Source organism: Rhipicephalus microplus, chromosome 8 (genome assembly GCF_043290135.1).
Source record: "Rhipicephalus microplus isolate Deutch F79 chromosome 8, USDA_Rmic, whole genome shotgun sequence".
Lineage (NCBI taxonomy): Eukaryota > Metazoa > Arthropoda > Arachnida > Ixodida > Ixodidae > Rhipicephalus > Rhipicephalus microplus.
Window position 1 is genome coordinate 9,758,320 of NC_134707.1, and position 23,160 is coordinate 9,781,479.

The 23,160-nt window shown below is 45.6% G+C and overlaps 1 protein-coding gene and 1 non-coding gene across 7 annotated transcripts in view; one reads left to right on the top strand and one right to left on the bottom strand.

The window, feature by feature from the left end:
* The first annotated feature begins 961 nt into the window (after nt 1-961).
* Nucleotides 962-1,053, top strand: TRNAI-UAU (transfer RNA isoleucine (anticodon UAU)). The gene is given in 2 exon segments: nt 962-999; nt 1,018-1,053. It is a non-coding gene; the product is annotated as a tRNA-Ile (tRNA).
* Nucleotides 1,054-3,413: 2,360 nt separating this feature from the next.
* The window catches only part of pns (DENN domain containing pinstripe), a 78,096-nt gene continuing 58,349 nt past the window's right edge, over nt 3,414-23,160 (bottom strand). For all 6 annotated transcript variants that reach the window (XM_075871001.1, XM_075870996.1, XM_075871000.1 and 3 more), the window contains 2 exons: nt 22,315-22,526; nt 3,414-13,456 (listed from right to left, as the gene is read on the bottom strand). In XM_075871001.1, the coding sequence (XP_075727116.1) occupies nt 22,343-22,526 (184 nt within the window). In that variant the 3' untranslated portion in view covers nt 3,414-13,456; nt 22,315-22,342. The remainder of the gene's footprint in view (nt 13,457-22,314; nt 22,527-23,160) is intronic.

A 23,160-nucleotide genomic window follows, 5' to 3' on the forward strand; every position in this document is an offset into this window, starting at 1 on the left:
CTATCAGAAAAGAGCATGTTTCCGCCATCTTGGCAAAGGCAAAAGCTGGCTTCACTTCTGCTGGCAAGGCAATGCAGCAGCTTCCACTCCAGCAATTTTTCTTTAATCCTCCTTGTGTAAAACGCGCACCTGAGCTCCTTTATGGAGTGATGAACACAAAATTTAGCTGAAGCCAGCAATTTTATGCAAAGCTGTAAGTTTTGTTGCCATGAAGAAGACGAGACCATTTGTATCTATAGCTTCTTCAAGGCTCCGCAGCTTACCAATTTATCCATTATTTGGATTTTGTTTTCTGGAGTGTGGCCAACACCTCCTCTAGGAAAATGCCTGCCGCATGAGAAAACAAAAAAGCTGCCCATCCTTTCTCTCCTTCATTTTGGAAACGTTCTCGGTCGCTAGCGTCACCTGTGGCGGACGGTGCAACAACGCAAGACTTTGCATAGCCTCCGAAATAGCGGTACAGTTGTAGGTTTCGAACAACTCTCGACTGACGCGCCCCTATGGGCCGCAGATGAAAAACGCTAAGCAGTACCGCCCGTCGCCGTGATGGTCGCGAGCGTCACCGCGCGGAGCTTGTTTAAAACTGAAGGCAGGCCAATTTCGCTGGGGCCTGGGAGCGCGAGCCCTTCCTCAGGCATTTTTCTAGAGGAGGCGTTGGTGTGGCATGTGTTATCTCACCGACGTCGCCGCTTCGCCAGAGCACTATTGTATGGTGGCTAGATCTAGCCACCATAACTATTGGGTGCCACGCGAGTCCCCAGAGTTTAGGGACTTTACTGACTTCACCACAGCCATTTCCTTCTTCCATGACCACAGTATGGTAACCACAGCCTAGCTATAGGGGATTATGGCAGCACTATAATCCTGAAGAACCGATCGAGCTCGACAATTCAGGCCATTGAATGAAGAAACTTGACATTTATACAGGTCTATCCACGTTTAAGAAACAATGCGCCTCATCTCCCCAGTGGCGCAATTGGTTAGCGCACGGTACTTATACGACAGTGCTCGTGAGCTATGCCGGGGTTGTGAGTTCGAGCCTCACCTGGGGAAGGTTTTTTATTATTTTTTAACGATGCTTATTTAATTATTATGCATAAGGCGTTACAGCTGTAGACTGATATCGGAACCACCAGGAAAACAAAAACGGCAATTTCATCGAGCGAATTTACACGTTCAATCGCGGGGATTATGTGTGCAATCAGTTTTTGTTCACTTTGAGAGTTCGCTCGCTCACGCATTTGTAGAGGTGCTCGCGATATACGCTACCGTAGGTAGCTACCTAAAGGTAGCATATACAGTAACTCTAGCTAGGACTAGGACAAATCAGAGTAGGTGTTCTATGGAGTCAGCTGTTTGACAACGAGTCAACGACAGCTGGCTTCGGGGGGGCCAACCGTGCATGCCGGTACCGAACGCCCCGGAAGGGTATAAAATAAAAGTGTTTGCACGTGAACATGCTGGATTGCTGCAAGAACCCAAATGAAAGCAAGCAATGTTCGCCACGACCTCTTTTATCACTGTGTCCTTTTTCCATCGTATAACCACAGAACACCTATATAGACTACCATTTGCTGCTTGGTGACCAACAAATAATTCCGCGTTGGGTATAATCACTGGCATTTCTCTACACACAATGGTCAAATAAGGGCTGGAAGTTGGCGCAAGAAGTTACAAATGCACACGCACACACACACACACACACACTTTGAGAATGCACGGCCGAAGCTGTGGTGCCGCTTTTGCGCTCTCGGGCAACAGCTGAGGTAGAAGGGGATACTTTTCTCCGTCAAAAAGGTATATATTCATAGACAGCTCTCTAGGCGCCGCCAGGACTGTGCTAAATATGCGTGACCCCCTTCACCCAAGAGAGAGAGAAAAAAGTAAGGAAGGTGCAAGTTGTACCCGCGGTTTGCTACTCTACGCAGGGGAAGATAATTAATAAGGAAATAAGAGCGGCAAAGTTGTACGATAGTACACACATTAGCGCGAGTACCGCGCATGCTTCTGTGCTCATGAAATTGCGAACAGTCGCAAAGTACAGATCAACTTCGACGGTTTTAGATGAGGTGCACTGCGATCCAAGATGTTAAAGAAGGTTTGCAAGGACTGGCTGCAGGGTATCTCGTGACCCCCGCACTGCCGAGGGTGTGACGTCAGCCTTTGTACTCACGTGCTACAGCGCAGCACGGTGGCGCTCTTTGTCTACTATTAAATATATAGAGAGGAAAATGCCAGAATGACATGAATGACAATATACCTGAGCTCCCTTGTTTGAACATTTGCTTAGCCATTCTGAACGTCAATCTGTTTCAAAACTTGCAGCTTGCTGCTTCTTTGTAAGCAGTAATGACCCTTAAAACAATTGCTACCAGTTACCCAATTGAGGAAGCGGCATTTAAACCAAGGGGCCGGTTGTATGAAGCAACTAGAGCATATATATGAAGCCAACAATTTAGTACCCGTTGGCCTATATATGGCTTGTGCCACAAAACGTCACACATCATCAAGCGAAGTATTACGGAAGACTGACTTTTCATTTGTCTTAGTTTTTTATTCAATATAAAAAGCCGCCAAGTTCACAGCACACTTTGTTTTCCCAATATTAAAAAAAAAGGGGGGCTTAAAGAAGCAGTATCAATTTCCAGTCTTTCTTACAGACCTTATGGTAAGGTAGTACTATGCACTTGGTGTGAACACAAAAAAATGATGAGCTAATGACTGTAATATCATATTTGAAGTTAGCACGTAAGTAATTATTATAAAAAACTCATATTCTACACAAAAACATCTTAATTCTTCTAGCACTTCATCATGCGTACATGCCAGTATCGGCAAAAAAAAATGCCCAAAGTTTGTATCTTTTATTACACTTCAACACAAAGGATTCTCGAATTTAACAACATTAATCTGTCCTGTTTTTGCAGGTACCAGAATGGAATGATTACATGTTTAAAGAAATATTAAACAACAACAAAGGTGTTTTATTCAAACAGTATGTATTTATTACTCTTATATAAAGAGTGTAAACCGTATTTTATCCTATCTGATATTTTATATCCACATCTCTTATATTGCAGCCAATGATCTATTACATACATATGAAAGCCATATCATGTGTGGTAAACTGTGGAAATGTATAGTTGAACCCCTTCATAAGAGACATGCAGTGTGGAGTAAATCTTGTCTTATATGCGAGGCGTCTCTTATAGGCAGAGTACCATGTATGCATTGTCTTAACCCCTCATTTCAACATAGGCACACTGTTGTCTCATATACCTATTTGTCTCTTAAATCAGTGCCTCTTACAAAGGTGTTAACTGTATTTGCCAGTGTAATTGCCGGACACAACCCTTTGATGCTGGCTCACTGGAAACTCCGAACGCCCACTCGGGACAAATGATTGCTCAAGGTTTCCTTCTGTAGCACATATTTAATTTGCATTCCTTCACATTCCGAGAAAAAGAAGGCAGCATTCACGTTCTTCTCCGAACACTCACAAGTGAAACACCATTATTCACAAAGGTCAACGAACATGACACCTCTCTTTAGCATGGCATAGCGACACATAAGCAACACAGAAGCAACACTAACACGCCCCGCTCTGCTTGCGCAACCGTACACACACAAGCATTTCACAATCTGCGCACAAGCCTTAGCCAAACTCTCCTTTTCTTGAGTAACAAAAAACTGGGCTATGTACATATGTACATGATGAGAAAACAAACACACACATATCATTGTACACACGGATGTGGCGTGTATCAATGTAACTAATGAGAACATCCCAGAGGGGCAATATCTCCTTTGCTTCGGCAGATAAAGATGACCAGGATCAATCAACATGCACACAATGTAAGAAGCATGCTACATATAGATACTATTCTGGGGACTGACAGATAAAAATATAGATTTGTTTCGCGTGTTATGTACACTAATATGTGTCATTGCGAGAGCAGGCAGACACGTTACCAACATCATGAGATACTTATGCAATGTATTTTGAGGACAAGAATGGTATAATGTAAAATGATTTTTGTAACTCTAACGTTCCGTCTAAGCAAGACTAAAGGCAGCGCGCAATTTCTAAACGCACCTGGGACACGAAAAATGAACCGAGATGACACAACTATTTTTCAAACATGAAAAGTTTTGCTTGTTATGGATTATGACCCGTGTTACACTTTTATAAAAGTCATATTAGTACGAATATAAAAATTAGGTTGCAGTAGCTCGCACAATTCAGTTACGCAGATTTAAACAATGTAATAATAACCTGCGATGTCCACTATTCCGACATGTAAATGTAAGGAGCGAAATGTTCAACTTAATTATGCACACAGATTTAGAATTTTTATTCTCAGATAGTGTACGGATGTGTTCAGATAAGAAATTATTTGAAAGATCTACAGCGATTGCTAGCTTTATCATTCGTGTTTCAAATTGCCATGTTAGTGCTTGAATACCGTCATTTGAAATACTTGGCTAGTGAAAATGTTGCCACAAATTCAGAGTAAAAAAAAAAGATATCTCACTGGCGTTATTGACTGCTAGCATGGGGGTTTCGAGTACTTGTAAGAAGCAAAAGGCAGAGAATTTTTGAGTGGGCACACATCTTGTGCAGTTTCCGTTAATGCAGTGACGGAGAAAAATGGAACTATTTGTTTTTCAATGTGCATTGATGAAGATCCTTCACAAGTGAGCAGCAGAAACTACTCAAGAGCCAGTTGAAACAGACGGTGTAGCTCTGTGATGCAAGATAATGTGCGACAGAGTGCAGACAAATCACAATAACAGAGCACAAAAATTGCATCAGTGTGTCAGCAAACAAACAATAACAATTTGATCGGCAATGCTAATAAGTGTGAACAGACTTCACAGTTTCTTAACCGACAAAAAGCGTGTTCCATTGCACTATGTTTAAAGGCACGAAAATTAGGGTGTTTGATGCTTTTAAATCTGAATAGAAACTAACTTTTCAAAGCCATGAATGCTCTTAAGTTTCCATGATTCCATGTGCATGCTAATCCATGCAAGCAAAGTAGGATATCTGCCCTCAAACTTACTTGCTTGAGGATAGTTAAACATACTTTTCAGACTTGCCACAAAACCTAAAGCTTTGGCCCATCGCTCTTTCACATTATTATCATAAAATGGCATAAAGCGCCATTTAGGTGGCATTTTACAAACTTTTACTCAATACCCAAATCCAGGTGAAATGTCCAAATGAACTTGGGTGGAGGCATAACAACACTTCACAAGCAAAAAAACGTTTTATCAGAAATGATGCCACTTGGCTAACGTGCAATTTTCTATTCACCGATAAGTGCTTTGCTATATAAAAGCAAATAGATAACCACATAAAGAACATGTCGTAGCGAGCATATATATGCCAGCAGCTAAGTAGAAGATTGTTGTTCATTCAAATGAACACTGCAACTGTTATGATTGCGTGCAGCATTACCAGGCATCACTCCTAGTGCTGCTGTTCCAGTTAAAATCTATACTATTCCACAAAGTTATGTATACAGGTTAAAGTTCAACAGAAGTTTTAGCAGTACTCCATTGTTTTTAGCTAATAGCATTTCACAGTATGCTACCATGCTCCACAGCTGTGTGAAGACTGTTGCAAATGCACAAGCTTACTAATTGATTGATTTGATTGATTTGTGGGGTTTAACGTGCCAAAACCACCATTTGATTATGAGAGACGCCGTAGTGGAGGGCTCCGAAAATTTTGACCACCTGGGGTTCTTTAACGTGCACCCAAATCTGAGTACACGGGCCTACAACATTTCCGCCTCCATCGGAAATGCAGCCGCCGCAGCCGGGAATCGAACCCGCGACCTGTGGGTCAGCAGCCGAGTACCTTAGCCACTAGACCACCGCGGCGGGGCCACAAGCTTACTAAGGCTAACTTTAAACAAATGCTCCGTTATATATAAGTGTCGCGGCAATTTTCCCTTTTTAGAACGTTTTAGCAGTTGTTTAGCAACTGTTTATTATACGTGGTTTCAGCAATTCTACAAAGTGATCTTTAGCAAGCCTTTATAACTAGATGGTTCTAGCAATTGTGTTAAAGGTCTCCATTATTAGATAGTTAGGAGCAATTCTATAAGATTAGATATTTCCAGCAACTGTCTACTACGAGGGTCTGAGCAAGTCTCATTTAGATGATTTCAGCAACTCCACATTACTGGGTAACTTTATTACCAAGTCACCATTACTAGGTGGCTTTAGCAAACGATTCCACATAATTAGAGAGTTTTAGCAAGCTTTCGCTTTAGGCAGTTTTAGTGACCCATAATGATCAGCAGCTTTTAACAAATATTTACCAATAAATGGGTTAAGGAACACTCTATACTACAAGTTTTTTAGCATGCCTCACTAATTAGATGGCATTAGCAGCTCTTCATTGCTAGAGCAATTTCAGAAGTCCTCAATATCATTTGCCTTTAGCACACGCTAATTTACAGTCTAGACACTGCACTCCTCTCCTGTGAGAAATCTGTTGTTGGAAAGGCAACTTTTTTACAGTCTCTGTATGAGCTTCCAGCTTATACAGTTTCTTCAGCTAAAACACATTATCGAAACACATTGAGCTAGTACTCTCGAAGTGAGCATATTAAAACTCTAGAAAACCTTGTGCACATGTCATTATAGCAGTTTCAATGCCTTCACGAGTTCATGGTTCCCAAGGGCCAGGTGTCTTTACACACTATATCACACACATTATATGAAACAGTCGGAGTCCAGGAGCCTCAAAACAAAATAACAGTTCGCATTGCTGAAAAATGCACCATTGTTCTTTTCTCTACCTTGTCAGCATAATCAGATCATGCTTTTCATTTGCGAAAAACGTGAGACATCAACATGTTTAACAGAAATACATCGAGGCCATGAAAAGGTGCTAAGTGGGTAAGAAAATGATTAAAGGAGAGAGCATCTTCTCAATGGCTGAGCCACCAAAAAAAAAAGAGGAACGAACCATAAACACACCTTAAACTGGTAAAACTAATTATACATATCTGCATTTACGCAAGGCAGTCTAAAAGGAAAAAAGAAAGGAGAATATTGTACTTCTTTCGCCTGAGATTTTTGTCGACGGCAAATGATGGATGACTCAAACATCCCCATACAGTGATGAATAACATTCCCTATGCCGTTTGTGCCTACCAACTGAGCAACACGTCGGCAGACCATACACAAGATGCAAGTTGGGTTTTGCAATATGACTTTATAGTTAAAGACGCAGAAGAACATGCGATGACTATTAAGGCTTTTGATGTATCTGGTGAACGAAAGCAGACTGGCAAAATACCGGGTCAGTGAAAAGCATGAAACACTAAAGAAATAAAGTTCCTGAAAAATACAAAGCAATTTCTTTACCTCCAACTCTTCTCCTAGTAGCTGCGCATTTTTAGTAGAAAAGTACGCATTTTTCCCACTTTAGTGAAAACGCCGTTTTTCTGCTCTCGTGCCTGCCGTTTCACCTGCACCACTGGCACAGCAGGTCGGCATAACGAAGCATCCGGAACTACAGTCTGAACAGTCTAGATGCGGACAAACAAGATGGCGCTCACAAAATCTTCTAAAAGGCTAGCGCGCCACTCTTAAAAACTGCTGATTTCCCAGCGCCGTCAAGTCTGCAGTGCTGCTGCCATCAGAAGTGAGCACTTTCACGCACTAACCGATTATGTATCGTACATTTTTATACTGTCAGACACGATGAAAATATGCCACTTGCTTCTGTATACGTTACACTGTTGTATATATTGCCATTTTTTACTCTCTTTGTCTCGCGGAACTTTTTCTTTTGCATCACTTGGAACAGCAGCGCCCTTGGGCGCTTTAGTGGAAGAATCGCACAATCCCCTTTTTTCGGTCAATACACGAGCTTCGTTGCTCAACTAACTTCACTTGCAATCTACAAAGTGCACAGGACAGGAGGTACCTGTACACTGACGTGTCACTACATAAGCTATTGCACAGGAACTTCAGAAAGACCAATGTATCACGCCCTCTCATGGTGTGGAGCTCAACGAGACTACCGTAGTTCCTACTACCGTACTGGAATGGATGCTACTTTGCGATTTTCGGCAGTGGCATAATCATGAACTCATTGTCCTTTCAAATAAATTTTTTTTCTCAATAATACTTGTCAAATACAAAAGAACTTGTCTCTGATAATAATTTGTGAGGTTTTACATGCTAAAACTACAACAAAATTACGAGTGAAGGGCTTTGGTGTTTTTATGTGCACTGGCATTGCATAATACACGAGCCTTCGACATATGGCCTTTACGCACCTTCCACGGCCGGGACTTTGGATCAGCATCCGAGCGCTGTGACCACTATACCGCTGCGCGGACTGAGAATTTGTCTATAATTGTGGTTAGATCAAGCATTGCAAGATGCTACGAGAATTGAGTAACCCGGTATTTTGCTAACACGCCTGTGTATACCATTATACTGCACATTTGGGCTACAAAGATAAATGACACCTTTAATTAGCTTTGCCAAGACAGGCAACTCTACAAAGACCAAATGGCTAATGTAACTGCACAAGATAACCAACCCAACCGCTGGCACGTTCAACAAAACAGCCAAGAAAGGGTAATGAAACAATGCCCCACGTAAGGCAAAATTCCAGCAATACAAACGTGAACGTAGTATGCAGAATAACGTCTTCCTCCTTAAACAACTTTGGAACTTCGCATTAACTAAAAAAATTTAAAAGCTAGCTGTATCAGGTAGGAAGTTGATGTTCTGGCATTTAAATTGTGAGAAGCGATGAACAAAATGCAACACGTGATGAACACACGAACACAGACCCACAATGCCAGATTATACAAGCATGTCTACTAAATTCATCTGAAAAAGAAAATCATCACAAAATCCCAGGTACTACTTTCTTATACATGACATCATGCTAAATGAATTTAATGATAATTAAACTTTATACATTGTTCTTTAAAAGGTAACCACATAGCCTGATACGAAGAGAAAACAGCAGTGAGCACGACATCCTGGTTAGCTATCACTTTTTTACAGATGATACTCTATCAGCAGCTAATGCGGGAAAAAACTAAAAATAAGACAATGGTGAAAGCAGGATAACTGAGCTGACTGGATTATCTTAAACGCTCAGCTGAATTCTTTCCAAAGGCATAGCTTCCAAAATGTTTGACAAGCTTGACAAAAGGAACGCCAGAGCAAAAGCACGTGGGCCCTCACTGTTACAACGCACGCTCTTTTGCAGACATAATCCCAACACACTTTGCATTCGTCTTGGCGAGGAACTATGATGTTGCAACATGCTGCAGTGAGGAGGATCAATATGGCCAATATTTGCAAGAGGCTTTAACTTTCAGCTGTCGGCGGTGCTACTCCGCTCAACAAGCCGAAACACAACGAGTGTGACACGCTCCACACAAAAGGCACGCCGTGGTCTCTGTAGAAATTTTTCAGTTTTGAAGAGTGCGACACACTGTTAAACTGAAAAATAAGATAAAAAAAAAATAGAGGCAAGGGGCCAGGAGGGATAGCGAGACATCCGAGCTGCTGTAAAACCGAAAATTAAATAGTACTGGGCAAAGCTAGTGTGTTTGCTAAATAACTTGACAGTCTTGGTAAGGCAGGAGGGCTGCAAGAAGCTCGGTGCCAAGCAGGCGATGGCACGAAGCAGCTAGCCAATGTAAATGGGCAAACACACATTAACAGGTTTGCATGTTAGGTTCGCATGTCATGCGCCATTCTGGTGACAAAGAGCAAGAAATATATGCGAGAAATATGCGATACGTGAAATATATGATATGGGAAATATACAACACAAGAAATATATGTAGATAGAAAATATATCATGTATCAGTTCACATGTTCATAAAAGGTATCGCAAGAACAGGTAGCTTTATGTACTGTAAACTGTTTGCTCAGAGTGCTATTACTACCTTTCAGGAGCAATTGAATATACCATAAAAAAACCGCACTCTTAGTTCTGAGCATACTTGATAGTAAGGGGCATCCCGAACAAAAAGCTAGCTTTGAGAGAAAATTCTGAAATGCAGTGAATCATCACACCAAGCAAAAAAAAAGAACACTGGTTGTAAAAGCTAGCCTATTCTTAAATGAGAGCAACACTGCAAAAATTTCCCATCCTTTGTTCACTGCGAGGACCCTGCCACTACAAGCTTAATGCCTTGGGTTAGCATGAAAGTGTTTATTGGTCAGCTGTCGCCTCGTACAAAGATCATGCACCACGCGATGCCCCCTAGCAGAAAAGAGTGTTCCGAAACTCGCTACCTTGGATATGAGCAGCACTGGCTAACAACACCTAAATTTCAGGTAAATACCAAACAAGGTGGGCGGGGAAGTGCTTTTCATTGTAGTTCAAGTGGTAGAATATCGAAGGCGTAATTGGAAGGTTGTAGGTTCGAATATCACAGACTTCCGGAAGGGGCATTTTTTCCCACTAATACAATTCAATTTATGTTATAATTACTGCACTACAGCTAAAAGTAACACTTAATGTTTTCTGTGGTTTTCTAGGCCCAAGTGCCATCTGGTTGTGTCTAGCAACAATGTAGACACAAGCGTATGCTGAGTTATCTAATATTTGTTCTGAAAACTAGGTAAGCTTAACGATTCTTTAAACAGTGACACATACTCACGTATACCATAGCTCTTTTTAAGAGAGTTTCAACTTTTTGGAAGTCTCTGTCACACAAAAATGTCTAACTTGCACTCACTTCCTCACACTTTAAGAAAACATAAGGAGCATTTGGGGAGTATTTGTACCACACAACAATAATTGTCATCTGCTTCGCATACTTTTCTCGCTTTATTACCACGGTTCCGATAGTTCCCGGTCACAAACGGTACGAGTGTTATAAGTTAGACATAACATTCTTGACAGGAAAGTGGCCAGTGCCAGCTTTTCAAGAAAGGAAAGGAAAGCAAGTCAGACGGCGATTATTATTGAGTTGCAGAAGTACTCCCCATATACACCATTATTTCTTAAAAGTGCAGAAACTCAGTGTTTGAAAAGTTCGTGTTACTAGTGCTATGTAAACCTAATAGCGCACACAGTTCGTAAAATGAAAATATCAAGTGTGCTGCGTTAATGCAAACAAAAAGTGGGCGTGACAGACAACGATTGTATGTCACAAATACACTCCCATATCGAACACCCGTTTTTAAAGTGTAAGGAGAAAGTTAGTATTACACCTTTGAGGGAGTAAAACAGCAGTACGGAACACGTGTACTTGCAATTATAACTGGCACTTCTATTAACTGTCTTGCAGCCAGCTGCCTCACCAAGACTAGAAAACTTAACATTGACACAGTACACTGGGTCACAAGTTTTCATTAACAGAATGAGTGAGCAATACTATGTCATACAATAAGAATACATTTTTACACAAGTTACACATGGAACACTCAACACCAACACAGTAGACCTCCTTCGTACGACATACTCTGACAAGTCAGTTCACAGATTCAACAAAACAAATTCAGTTTTGTTACGTTTCCTGTAAGAGCAGTATAACTTCAGCCAAAACTGCTGATGATAAAAGCAGATTTGTAATGTCATTTTGCGTTATGTCTCACATGGTGCCCACTGTGGGTCAATAACTAAAACATTTGTTATAAAGGAATTTACTAAGAAGCTTGAATAATAAGTAATGGCACTGAACACAGTTGGAAATGAGAACATTGGCTAAATCATAAATGACAACACCAAACAAGGCACTTTAATGAGACAATAAAACATTGAAAGCTTAAAAAGTGATTCACACAAGACAAAGCCAATCCTCAAACAAGAGTCTAAGAAGCCAAAATTAAAAGGGAGGAGTTTGTAATCTCTTGAACTAGGATCCATAACTGACTTAGTTGCTTTCACCCGTTTGAGACAAGATATGTTATCTTACACGGTGAATTAAATAAATTTGACAAGTTTAGTATGTACACTTAGCTGTGTAGCTCGGATCCTATTGTTTAGTGACAGATTTGTAACTATTCTAGACACAATTTCATGAGTGACAAGATTTCCAGGGCTCGTAAATCATAGTCATACATTACACTCAACTCTATCCCAGTCTTGTCGTCAAATGGTCAGAGCCAGGTGATCCTGTTGATAACGTGGGCATATCGTAATTCTGAACATAACTGAAGCCTAAAAAAGGTCTGCATCGGGAAAAACATTACTATAAAATACCAATCCAGAGGCGCGATCTTGGGTGCAATCTATAACAGAACATTCATCCACACTGCACGCGATTGGTTGAACATCACGTGAACACCCTGAACAGGGAAGGTACGTGCAGCTGTTCATCAGTCATGTGCAACAAGAATGAACATTCTATTAAGAAATGCACACAATGTATACGGTACCACATTTAGTGACACACAAAATGCTGTCACATCTGCCTTAAAGCATGTGATACCGAAAGATTACACTTGCATCTTGAAGGATTGCAATTAAGCTTTTTTTTTTAACAGCTCGGGCCCAGTGTTCTGCAGAAGTTATGGAATGGTCACACTGAAACGAACTTCTGCACACATATACCCTACAGCTGTCGATTCAAAGTCATCGGGGTCATATTGCCATCTGATATTGCCGAATTCCTATAATTCCAATGCCAAAGTAAACCAACAAGTCACACCAAGGCAATACCATTTTAATTATGTATATAGACAGAGCACAATAATGTTTTGTAGCCAATGAACTCTGAAACACCTGTGAGGCATGACTAAATGAAGTGGTGTAGTGCGTAATCTGAAGCTATGTATAATGACTAAAAAAAAGGAACAAACATAACAAGCAGTAACATGAACAAAAACTTAATGGGAGATTAGTCATGACTTGCTCCGTTAAAAATTCGTCACGGAGCTACGTACTCCCTGCCTACTACAAGGTCCGGTTGAATGATAATTTGCTATGTACACTGAAAATAATGGGAGGCACGACATGATAAAACGATGAAAAACAAGAACACTTGGGGAGTATTTCCTCGCCGGAGCGATTTTTTTTTTTGTCGCAGCTACACTCCAAAACGGACATCGCCTTCTCTTGCGAACACACACGACCTCTAATTACATGCGCGAATCTTAAAACAAAACAACACAGATGCGAAAAGTACAGCCACGGAAGTCTGTATAACTATCGGCGAGGAACGAACAAAAAAATTTTTTTCTCCTTTTACGCAGGAACCACTGCACACTGGGGAATGAGTTCATTTTCCCGCCAGAGGAACTAACGACGTTAAACGTCGTACTTTGCGTCACCGCGCGCTACATTTGAAGGCAACGTTGCCCAACGTTTGGACGAGAGGAGATTCAGTGGGCTTGGCCAAATCCGCAGGCCATCTTCCGTCAGTGCCAATGGCTGTCACGTGTCGCCCGTGATTCCTCAAATGAACCAGTACGCTTGCGTCGGCTCGTCTTGTGAATCAAACTGTGAAGTGTGCAATGCAAAGAGCAAATTTTGTGTTAGCAAAAATAGTTTAGGTAAACTGACTGCTCAAATAATGAAATAATGTCAGCATGAAATTGTTGCAATAAAGAGGACGTACCACCATCCTTTTTATTTTTAAAGCGATAAAAGAACATTGTAAAACCATTAAAGAATTAAAAGTGGCTGATTATACTTAGATGCACGTTTAGAGAAAGTGCTAGAGTACCCACCATCTCGCCCGTATGTAGTCTGTACCTAGACAAGATTGCAAAAATTGAAGCCAACACAATAACTAATGCATCAGTACTCTATCCAATATCTGTCAATATACAATGCACATTCATGCACATTGTGGCACGCTGATATCACCAGCTATATAGTGCTAGCTCTTCTTTCTACAATAAATACATTTAATTGACCTGCACTGCTCTGAACCAGTTCCCATTGTAGCCGGAGAAGTTAACAAATTGAATGGCTCAAGTTCACAACTGTGGGCAAAACAAGACACTAGAAAAGTATGGCGAGGTGCGAACGCACTGCAGGTGTTACTTTTTGCTAACTTGATGTGCGCCACCCACGCAGGTTTGAGATCTTCACAAACTGCTCGCATGGATGGTCTCCGAGGCATACACTCGTCCCGATTGTGCAGGAGCAGCAGATTCTCAAGTAAGTGGGTTTTAAAAAGCGCCTGTGATTGGACGCAGTGTTGTGAGCCGTGCTGCTGCTGCTTCATTCCCACACGTCCGCATGCGCGCAAACGGCGCTGTGAACCCGCCCAGCACATTTCCTCAGCCTGTTGAAAAACACACACACACAAAAAACAGTGTGGTTTACGTAATGCCACTGATGCAATGTTGAAACAAATAACCACTGATCTTCTGTGTTGTTATGCAACTTTGGTGTTTTGCCTCCACTCCCGTGATAGCCCTTCAAGGCTGCAGTATGTTGAAATAAATAAATTGTTAAGCGGTTTATTGGCGGACACTCAGCGATGATTCACGACAGCGACAGTCAATGCGGGGATCGACTCTCTGCACGAGCTGCTCTTCTTCTTATGAAAAGGGCAACCCACTAGAAGGCGCTGAAGAGGACGACCCACTGTTCAAAGGCTTTACCACAACTACCCCGGGTACGAAAAGGGAGCCGCCTGGCGACCTAACAGCTGGTTACAATGAGCGGGTCATGGTAGGCCTTGAGGCGCTCCACGTTAACAATGTCGCGTCCTCGACGACGCATGTCCGAAGATGGTTCGATGGGTTCAATCAAGTAGTTGACTGGGGAAGTGCATTTGACGACACGGCAGGGGCCTTCGTATTTGGGCAATAGTTTTGAAGATAGGCCAGTTGCAGTAGTAGGAATCGAGAGCCAGACGAGCGCTCCAGGGAGGAACGTGGGCGCAGTAGTGCTGGCGTCAGCGCGAATGCTTTCTTGCCGCTCTTGATCATGCGCAGTAAAGGTCTTTGCAAGCTCTCGACACTCTTCAGCAAGCTTGGCTGTAGCAGAAATAGGTGCCCACTCAGACGAATCGGGCCTGTACGGAAGTATCGTGTCGATGGTGTGTGACGGGTGCCTTCCATATAATAAAAAGAAAGGTGAAAAGCTAGTAGTGCTCTGAGGGGCGGTATTATATGCGTAGGTGACGAAGGGTAGAATGGAATCCCAATTTGTGTGATCGGCGGCGACGTACTTGGAGAGCATGTCGCCAAGCGTACGGTTGAAGCGTTCGGTGAGGCCATTCGTCTGCGGGTGGTAAGCAGCAGTTTTGCGGTGAACAACGTTGCACTCTTTGAGAATGGCTTCAACGACTTCAGACAGGAAGACACGGCCTCGGTCACTGAGCAGTTCCTGGGGTGGACCGTGTCGCAGAATAAATCGTTGGAGCAGAAAGGAGGCCACATCGCTCGCTGTAGCCGCGGGAAGAGCGGCCGTTTCGGCGTATCGCGTGAGGTGGTCCACAGCAACAATGGCCCAGCGGTTACCAGCCGACGTTAGTGGAAGTGGCCCATACAAATCGATGCCAACGCGCCCAAATGGCTTGGCAGGGCAAGGTAGAGGTTGCAGACCTACCGGCGACAGGTGCATTGAAGTTTTGCGGCGCTGACATTCTATGCAGGAGCGAACGAATTTCTGCACGTAGCGGTACATGCCGCGCCAAAAGTACCGTTGGCGAATGCGGTGGTAAGTCTTTGATACCCCGGAGTGCGCACATTGCGGATCAGAATGAAAAAATTCGCATATGTCAGAGCGCAGACTGCGAGGTATGACTAGTAGCCACTGGCGGCCGTCACCGTTGTAATTGCGTCGGTGGAGGAGGTCGTCGCGAACGGCGAAATGGTGGGCTTGACGACGCAACGCGCGAGTGGATGGAGTGGATGGATCAGCCAGCAAGTCTATCAGTGAGGCAATCCATTGATCCTTGCGCTGTTCAGTAGCAATGGCATGAATGCTAATCGAAGAAATGGCAAGGTGAGACACTGAGTTGTTGGCATTGTCGTCAGGCAAGGGAGAGCGCGACAGGGCGTCGGCGTCAGCATGTTGCCTTCCATTGCGGTACAGCACGCGGATGTCATAGTCTTGCAGGCAAAGTGCCCACCGGGCGAGACGGCCTGAGGGATCTTTCAATGACGACAACCAGCATAGTGCGTGGTGGTCGGTGACGACATCAAATGGGCGACCATACAAATAAGGTCGGAACTTTGCAAGGGCCCAGACGATTGCGAAACATTCTTTCTCGGTGACTGTGTAATTAGTCTCGGCTTTAGTAAGCGTACGGCTCGCGTACGCCACGACATATTCCGGGAACCCTGGTTCGCGCTGCGCAAGGACAGCGCCGAGGCCGACACCACTGGCATCCGTGTGTACGTCTGTAGGGGCCGTAGGGTCGTAGTGGCGGAGTATGGGAGGCGACGTCAACAAACGACGAAGTGTTCTGAAAGCGTCGTCGCACTGTGATGACCACGAATGCAGAGGCCCGTTACTTCCGAGAAGCTTCGTCAGCGGCGATATGATAGTCGCGAAGTTTCGAATGAAGCGCCGAAAGTAGGAACACAGTCCTACGAAACTGCGCAGTTCCTTGACGGATGTCGGCTTGGGGAACTCGGTCACGGCCCGAAGCTTGGCTGGATCAGGGAGAATTCCGTCCTTGGACACGACGTAGCCGAGTATTGTCAGCTGCCGAGCTGCAAATTGGCACTTCTTTAGGTTCAGTTGCAGACTGGCGTTGCTCAGACGCATTAAAACATGCCGAAGGCGTTGAAGGTGCGTCGAGAAGTCAGGAGCAAAAACGACGACGTCATCGAGGTAGCACAGGCACGTGTGCTATTTCAGGTCACGCGGAACTGTATCCATCATGCGCTCAAAGGTGGCGTGCGCATTGCACAGCCCAAACGGCATAACGTTGAACTCGTACAAGCCGTCGGGGGTGACAAAAGCGGTCTTCGGTCGAGCGTCCTCAGCCATAGGTACTTGCCAGTACCCTGAGCGCAAATCGAGGGATGAAAAGAATTCTGCTCCTTGCAGGCTGTCAATCGCGTCATCTACCCGCGGTAGTGGATACACGTCCTTACGAGTGATCTTGTTGAGGCGTCGGTAGTCCACACAGAACCGCACAGAACCGTCCTTCTTCGTGACGAGAACGACAGGAGATGCCCAGGGGCTGCTAGATGGGCGAATAAAATCGCGGCGAAGCATGTCGTCGACTTGCTCGTTGATTACACGGCGTTCTGTGGGAGATACGCGATATGGACGTTGCCCCAGCGGTGGCTGTGCGCCTGTGTCGATGCGATGCGTAACGGTGGATGTGCGGCCGAGAGAAAGTTGAGCGACATCGAAAGAAGAGCGGAATTCCTCCAACAGGCCCAAAAGCTGGGAACGCTGGCCCTGCGTAAGGTCGTCGGGTATGCAGGGACCGAATATATCATCGGATGATGAAGCAGATGTCGAAACAGCACCAAGCGTACAGGAACTTGAGCAGTGCATGTCATTGGGTTGATCCATAACTTGCGCGTCTTTGATGGGTTCAACGCTGCCGAGACATTCTCCTCGCACCAACGTAACGCTGTACGGAGATGAGTTCACAACAAAAATAGTGGTGCTGCCGTGAGTGAGTTGCACAGTCGCGAAAGGAACCAGCAAGCTTTTTCTTATGAAAACACGATGAGATGGCGAGAGGAGTGCAGCGGTGTCAGAAAGGCTTGCGCAGTAGAGCGACACCGCAACGGACGAGTTTGCAGGCACTTGAGTGTCGTCTCTGACGAGTAACTTGCTTGCAGCGGATGGACTGTCGGCCGGCGTCAAAGAAGAGAATGGCGCGAGTTCTATTTCTGCTGGTGCGCAATGAATGACGGCGTCGTGGCGGGAGAGAAAATACCATCCTAGGATGACGTCGTGAGATCATGAAGAAATTATGATGAATTCAACCGCATACATCACGTCCTGAATCATAAGGCGGGCTGTGCACATCGCTGTAGGGTGAATGCTTTGGGCGCTGGCTGTACGGAGGGAGAGCCCGCAAAGCGGCGTGGTCACTTTGCGCAGTAATCGGCTAAGTTTTTCGTCCATCACGGATACGGCGGCTCCAGTATCTACAAGGGCAGATGCACGAACGCCATCCACAAGCACGTCTATCACGTTCAACGGGCTTTCCTGAGGGCTTCCGCAGTTCGACAGCGTCGCAGCCCTTGCCTCGTGGACTGCGACGACTAGTTTTCCTGGGCGCCCTCAAGTGGACGTGGCCGCATTGGCGACAGTGAGCGACGTCGTGGAGATGGTGAACGGCGGGTAGACGGAACGGGGCGGGATGACGGTGACATAGGCGGCGGTTGGTCATAAGAGCGGCTTGACTGGCTGGGATAGTTGGAGGCGACCTGCGGTTGCTGCACACGATTGCAATAGCGTGCTACATGACCGACGTAACCACAAGCAAAGCAGATGGGGCGATTGTCAGCAGTGCGCCATTGGTTTGCGGGTCGCATCCATGTCGCCGAACGCGATTGGCGAGCCGGCTGCTGATATGAGTGCATGGTAGGCGGCACTCGGGGCACGTGGGTGACGCCGGCGTATGTAGGCGAGACAGTTTCTCCAAAGGCCTGGGGCCTCGGGACGGTTTCGGTGTAATTTAGGAGAACAGTGACAGAAATCGGTGGGGGCGGCCTGGCAACAACTTGGGCGTAGCTGAGTGGCACAGATGCAGGAGGCGGCTGGTGGTATTCAGGGACGACCTCCGCGATTTCCTGCTGAATGGCTCGGCAGAGCGGAGGTAGAAGTGTACTTGATGGCTGTTGAGCATGTTGTGGGGAAGCAAAAGCCAGTAGAGAGACCTGGCGGGCAACTTCCTCACGCACGAACGACTTGATTTCGGCGAGCAAAGTTGCGTGGTCAGGAACTGCTGACAAGGCCGAGAGATCAGCATCACGTGGTGGCGGGCGACGGGTCATCAAGCGCTGCCGCCGCAGCTCGTCGTAACTTTGGCATAACATGATGACTTCTGCCACAGTGCGGGGGTTCTTTGCCAGGAGCATGGTGAAGGCATCGTCGGCGATGCCTTTTAGAACATGCATGATTTTGTCAGCCTCTGACATGTTCAGGTCGACTTTCTTGCACAAGTCAAGGATGTCCTCGATATAACTTGTGAAGGACTCGTTAGTCTGCTGGGCTCGTTCACGTAAACGCTGTTCAGCTTGTAGCTTACGAAGGTCCGGGCGGCCGAACACGTCGACGACAGCGGTTTTAAAAGCGGACCATGTCGGGAAATCAGATGCGTGGTTGTTGTACCACATGCCGGCCACACCAGCGAGATAGAAAAACAGGTTGCCGAGTTTACCTGCCTCGTCCCAATGGTTGGGGACGCTCACGCGCTCGTACATGGCCAGCCAGTCCTCGACGTCGCTGCCATCCGCTCCAGTGAAGACAGGAGGGTCGCGGATCCGGGGGACACCGGGACATGGCGTCGGCGTAGGAGGAAGCGTTTGCTGGGCGGCGTTTTGGTACATGGTTGGAGGCACAGTACGGGATCGAACCTCCAAGGGCATCGAATGCGACCGAAGGTGTTTGAAGGGCACAGCACTCTCAGCACTCTCCACCAAATTGTTAAGCGGTTTATTGGCGGACACTCAGCGATGATTCACGACAGCGACAGTCAATGCGGGGATCGACTCTCTGCACGAGCTGCTCTTCTTCTTATGAAAAGGGCGACCCACTAGAAGGCGCTGAAGAGGACGACCCACTGTTCAAAGGCTTTACCACAAAATAAATAAATAAATTCAGGGTGCATCAGCACGCTGTAAACTGGATCAGGTGGTGCATGTGAATGAAATGGGTTAATGTGTCCATGCCTCCTTGAAACTACCCACACTGCCTCGCTACACAAAATCCAATTGTGGCACTTTTATAAGCAAATGGCCTGTGAGGCCCCTGCAACGATAACATACATCCAAACTGCGCAATTTTCATATGCAACTGCACTGCAAGATTCCTGCTACGGGAACATACACCCTCACTGTAGCATTTTTTACCGTATATACTCGTGTAAGGGCCGCACTTTTTTTTCGAAAATTTTGCTAGGTGCGGCCCTTACACGAATCAGGCCGATTTAGTACAGGCAGTACAGGCCAAAGGTCTGTACTGTTTATGCAACAGTAGCAGAGTGCAAGAGTCACAAATGACATGCCAGAAATGTTTTTATTCGGATTCCATTTCGCTGTCCTCGTTCTCGGAGGAGCTCGCCTCGGCGTCCGCGTCTTCCCAGAGACGGTCATCTTCGGTGCCGTTCATGGAGTTCGAAATTCCCGTTACCTTGAAGCTTTTAGCAACTACTTCTACTGACATGGCACGCCACGCATTCAAAATCCATTCACACACCTGTTGGAGCGACGCCCGCTTCAGCCGTCCTGTAGGGGTCTTCTCGTGGACGCCTCCAGCCATCCATTCAGAGTAACATCGGCGAAATTCCACTTTGAATGGTCTGTTGACGCATACGTCGAGCGGCTGCAGCACACTCGTCAGGCCACCGGGAATGACGGCCAAGTCCGTACGAGTTGCGGCAACTCGGTTCTTGACGCGGTCGGTCAAGTGGCCCCTAAAGCTGTCCAAAACAAGGAGGGCTTTCCGTTGTAACAGCCCTCCAGGTCTGTTTGCCCAGACGGTCTTAATCCAGTCAACGACCAGTTCCTCGGACATCCAGCCCTTCTCTTGCGCACGTACGACGATTCCCTGAGGGAACTTCTCTTTTGGGAGAGTCTTCCTTTTAAATACGACGTACGGCGGAAGCCTCCTGCCGTCTGCCGTGATGCACAACATCACAGTGCACCTTTGGCGTTCTGCACCAGTCGTGCGCACAGACACACTTTTCGCACCTTTTAAATCCACTGTGGTGCTTTCCGGTGCATCGAACCACACAGGTGTCTGGTCCGCATTCCCAATTTGGGACAGGTCGTATTCATGCTCCCTCCTGAGAGCATTCACGAAGCGATGAAACTTAATGACGTGGTCTTCGTACTCGCGCGGCAGTTTTTGGCAAATCGTCGTTCGGCGCCGAATAGAAAGCTGGTTACGGTTCATAAACCGCGTAGCCCAGCCCCGACTTGCCTTGAATTGTGCCGGGGGTATTTCCATGTGGCGAGCGATGCTGAGGGCTTTGACGCGTATCATGTCAGTCGATACGGCGTAGCCGTCCCTTCGTGTGTCGACGACGTAGTTGACGAGCTCGCTTTCGAGTTGCGGGTACTTGCACTTTTTCCCGCGAAACGCCTTTCGGCTCCTGTTAGTAGCGGCGAGGGCATCTTTCTGATTCATCCAGTAACGCACGCGCTTCTCATCGACGTCGTACTTTCGTCCAGCTTCCCGCTTCCCGTGCTCCTCGGCATAGTCAATCACTTGCAGCTTAAATGCTGCAGTGAATGATCTCAGATGCCGGCCCATCGTCCGTCACGTGCGCTGGCTTCTGCAGGGTTCACTACAACCAACAAAGTGACACCGACGACACCGATCTGAAGTCGCGCTGCCAACGTATCGACACGATGCTAGGAACGATGCCAACAAAGAGGCCGCACAAGGCAAATATGGCGGCGCGCTGTCAACAGCGTGGTCGGCGCGTCGGCGGAAGTAGAATAAAAGCGGAAAAGCGTGCAGCGCCATCTGGCTGTAAATGAACTAACTACACTTTTCTGGCGGGACATTTTGAACTTTTGTTTTTTTTTTTTCGAAATATCCGCTTTCAAAGTTGGGGTGCGGCCCTTACACGAGGGCGGCCCTTACACGAGTATATACGGTATATGCAAGGGTACAGAAGACTTAAGCATCGATAACCTGCAGCTGCACTGTGGCACTTTAATATTAAACTGCACTGTAAGGCCCCTGTAACAGTAACATGAACCTGAGCTATGGCATCTTCATATGCATCTGCCCTGCAAGACCCTAGCAATGGTAACATACACCTAAACTGTGGCACTTTCACATGTAACTGCACTGCAAAACTTCTGCATTGGTAACATGCAGCTGTGCTTTGGCACTTTCAGATGCAACAGCATTGCTAGACTCCTGGAACAGCAATGTACAGCTGCACAATGGCATTTTAATGAGCAACTGCACCGCAAGACTCCTATGGTAGTAACATACATGTGCACTGTGGCACTTTCAAATGCCACTGCGCCACAAGGTTCCTGTAATGGTGACATAAACCTGAACTGCAGCATTTTCCTATGCAGCCGCACTGTAACACTCCTTCAATGGTGACCTGCAGCTGTGCTGCAACATTTTAATTAGCATTTGTCATTAAGAACCCCACAATGGTAATACACACCCCAGACCTGTGGCACTTTTATATGCAACTGCATTGTAATACTAGTGCAATGGTAACGTACTGCTGCCATGGCGCATTGATACTTCGGCTCAGTTGTCCACTCCACGGGTGATGGAGCTCTCGAGGGCGATGTCGAACTCGGAGAGGGCCTCAAGGATTTGCACGAGGAAGACGATGAGGTTGGCGTCGCGCAGGAATGACCTCTCCTCGTACATCGTGGCTGTTACGGGGCAGGCGGCCAAGTCGAACATCATCTGGTGCAGAAAGTGCTCCCTGCACAAGACAGTGGTATGGACAAGGTAAAATGTTAGGTCATTAAAATAGTGCGCTTAAAGCAGCGACAATATGAGACATTTTTCTGACAAGGCCCTACCCACAAACAAGGTGATTAACAACCTGACGAGGTACTGCATGCCCTTGGACCTTACAGCAGCACTATTTATTATTTTAAATGCACAGTTCTTATGAATTTTCTTATGAATGCACAGTTCTTATGAATTTCACAGCAGTGAATCTCGCCACATAGAAGTCCTAAATTATACAATTATACAATTATTTCCAGTACTACAATCACTAAATACTAACAATACTAACAAGTACACCTAACACAATCGAATGTAGTACCTGCCACACAATGTACAGACAAGTACAAATTAAAGGAACAGAAAAAGTCTTGTGTCAAAACAGAAGACATAAACATGTACAGGAATTGCAGTACACTCGTCTACTTGTAACCAAGCTGGATTATATGCATTACAGGATTCCCTGCCGTTTAATAACTGAACAAATGTGGAACGTAAAATTTCCAGAAGTGACACAAACTTGCTATCGGCTCAATTACAGGCCAACTTCTGCTCATTACACAGACCTTGGAGACTATTGTTGAGCTGGCTGCAAGTGACAGAAG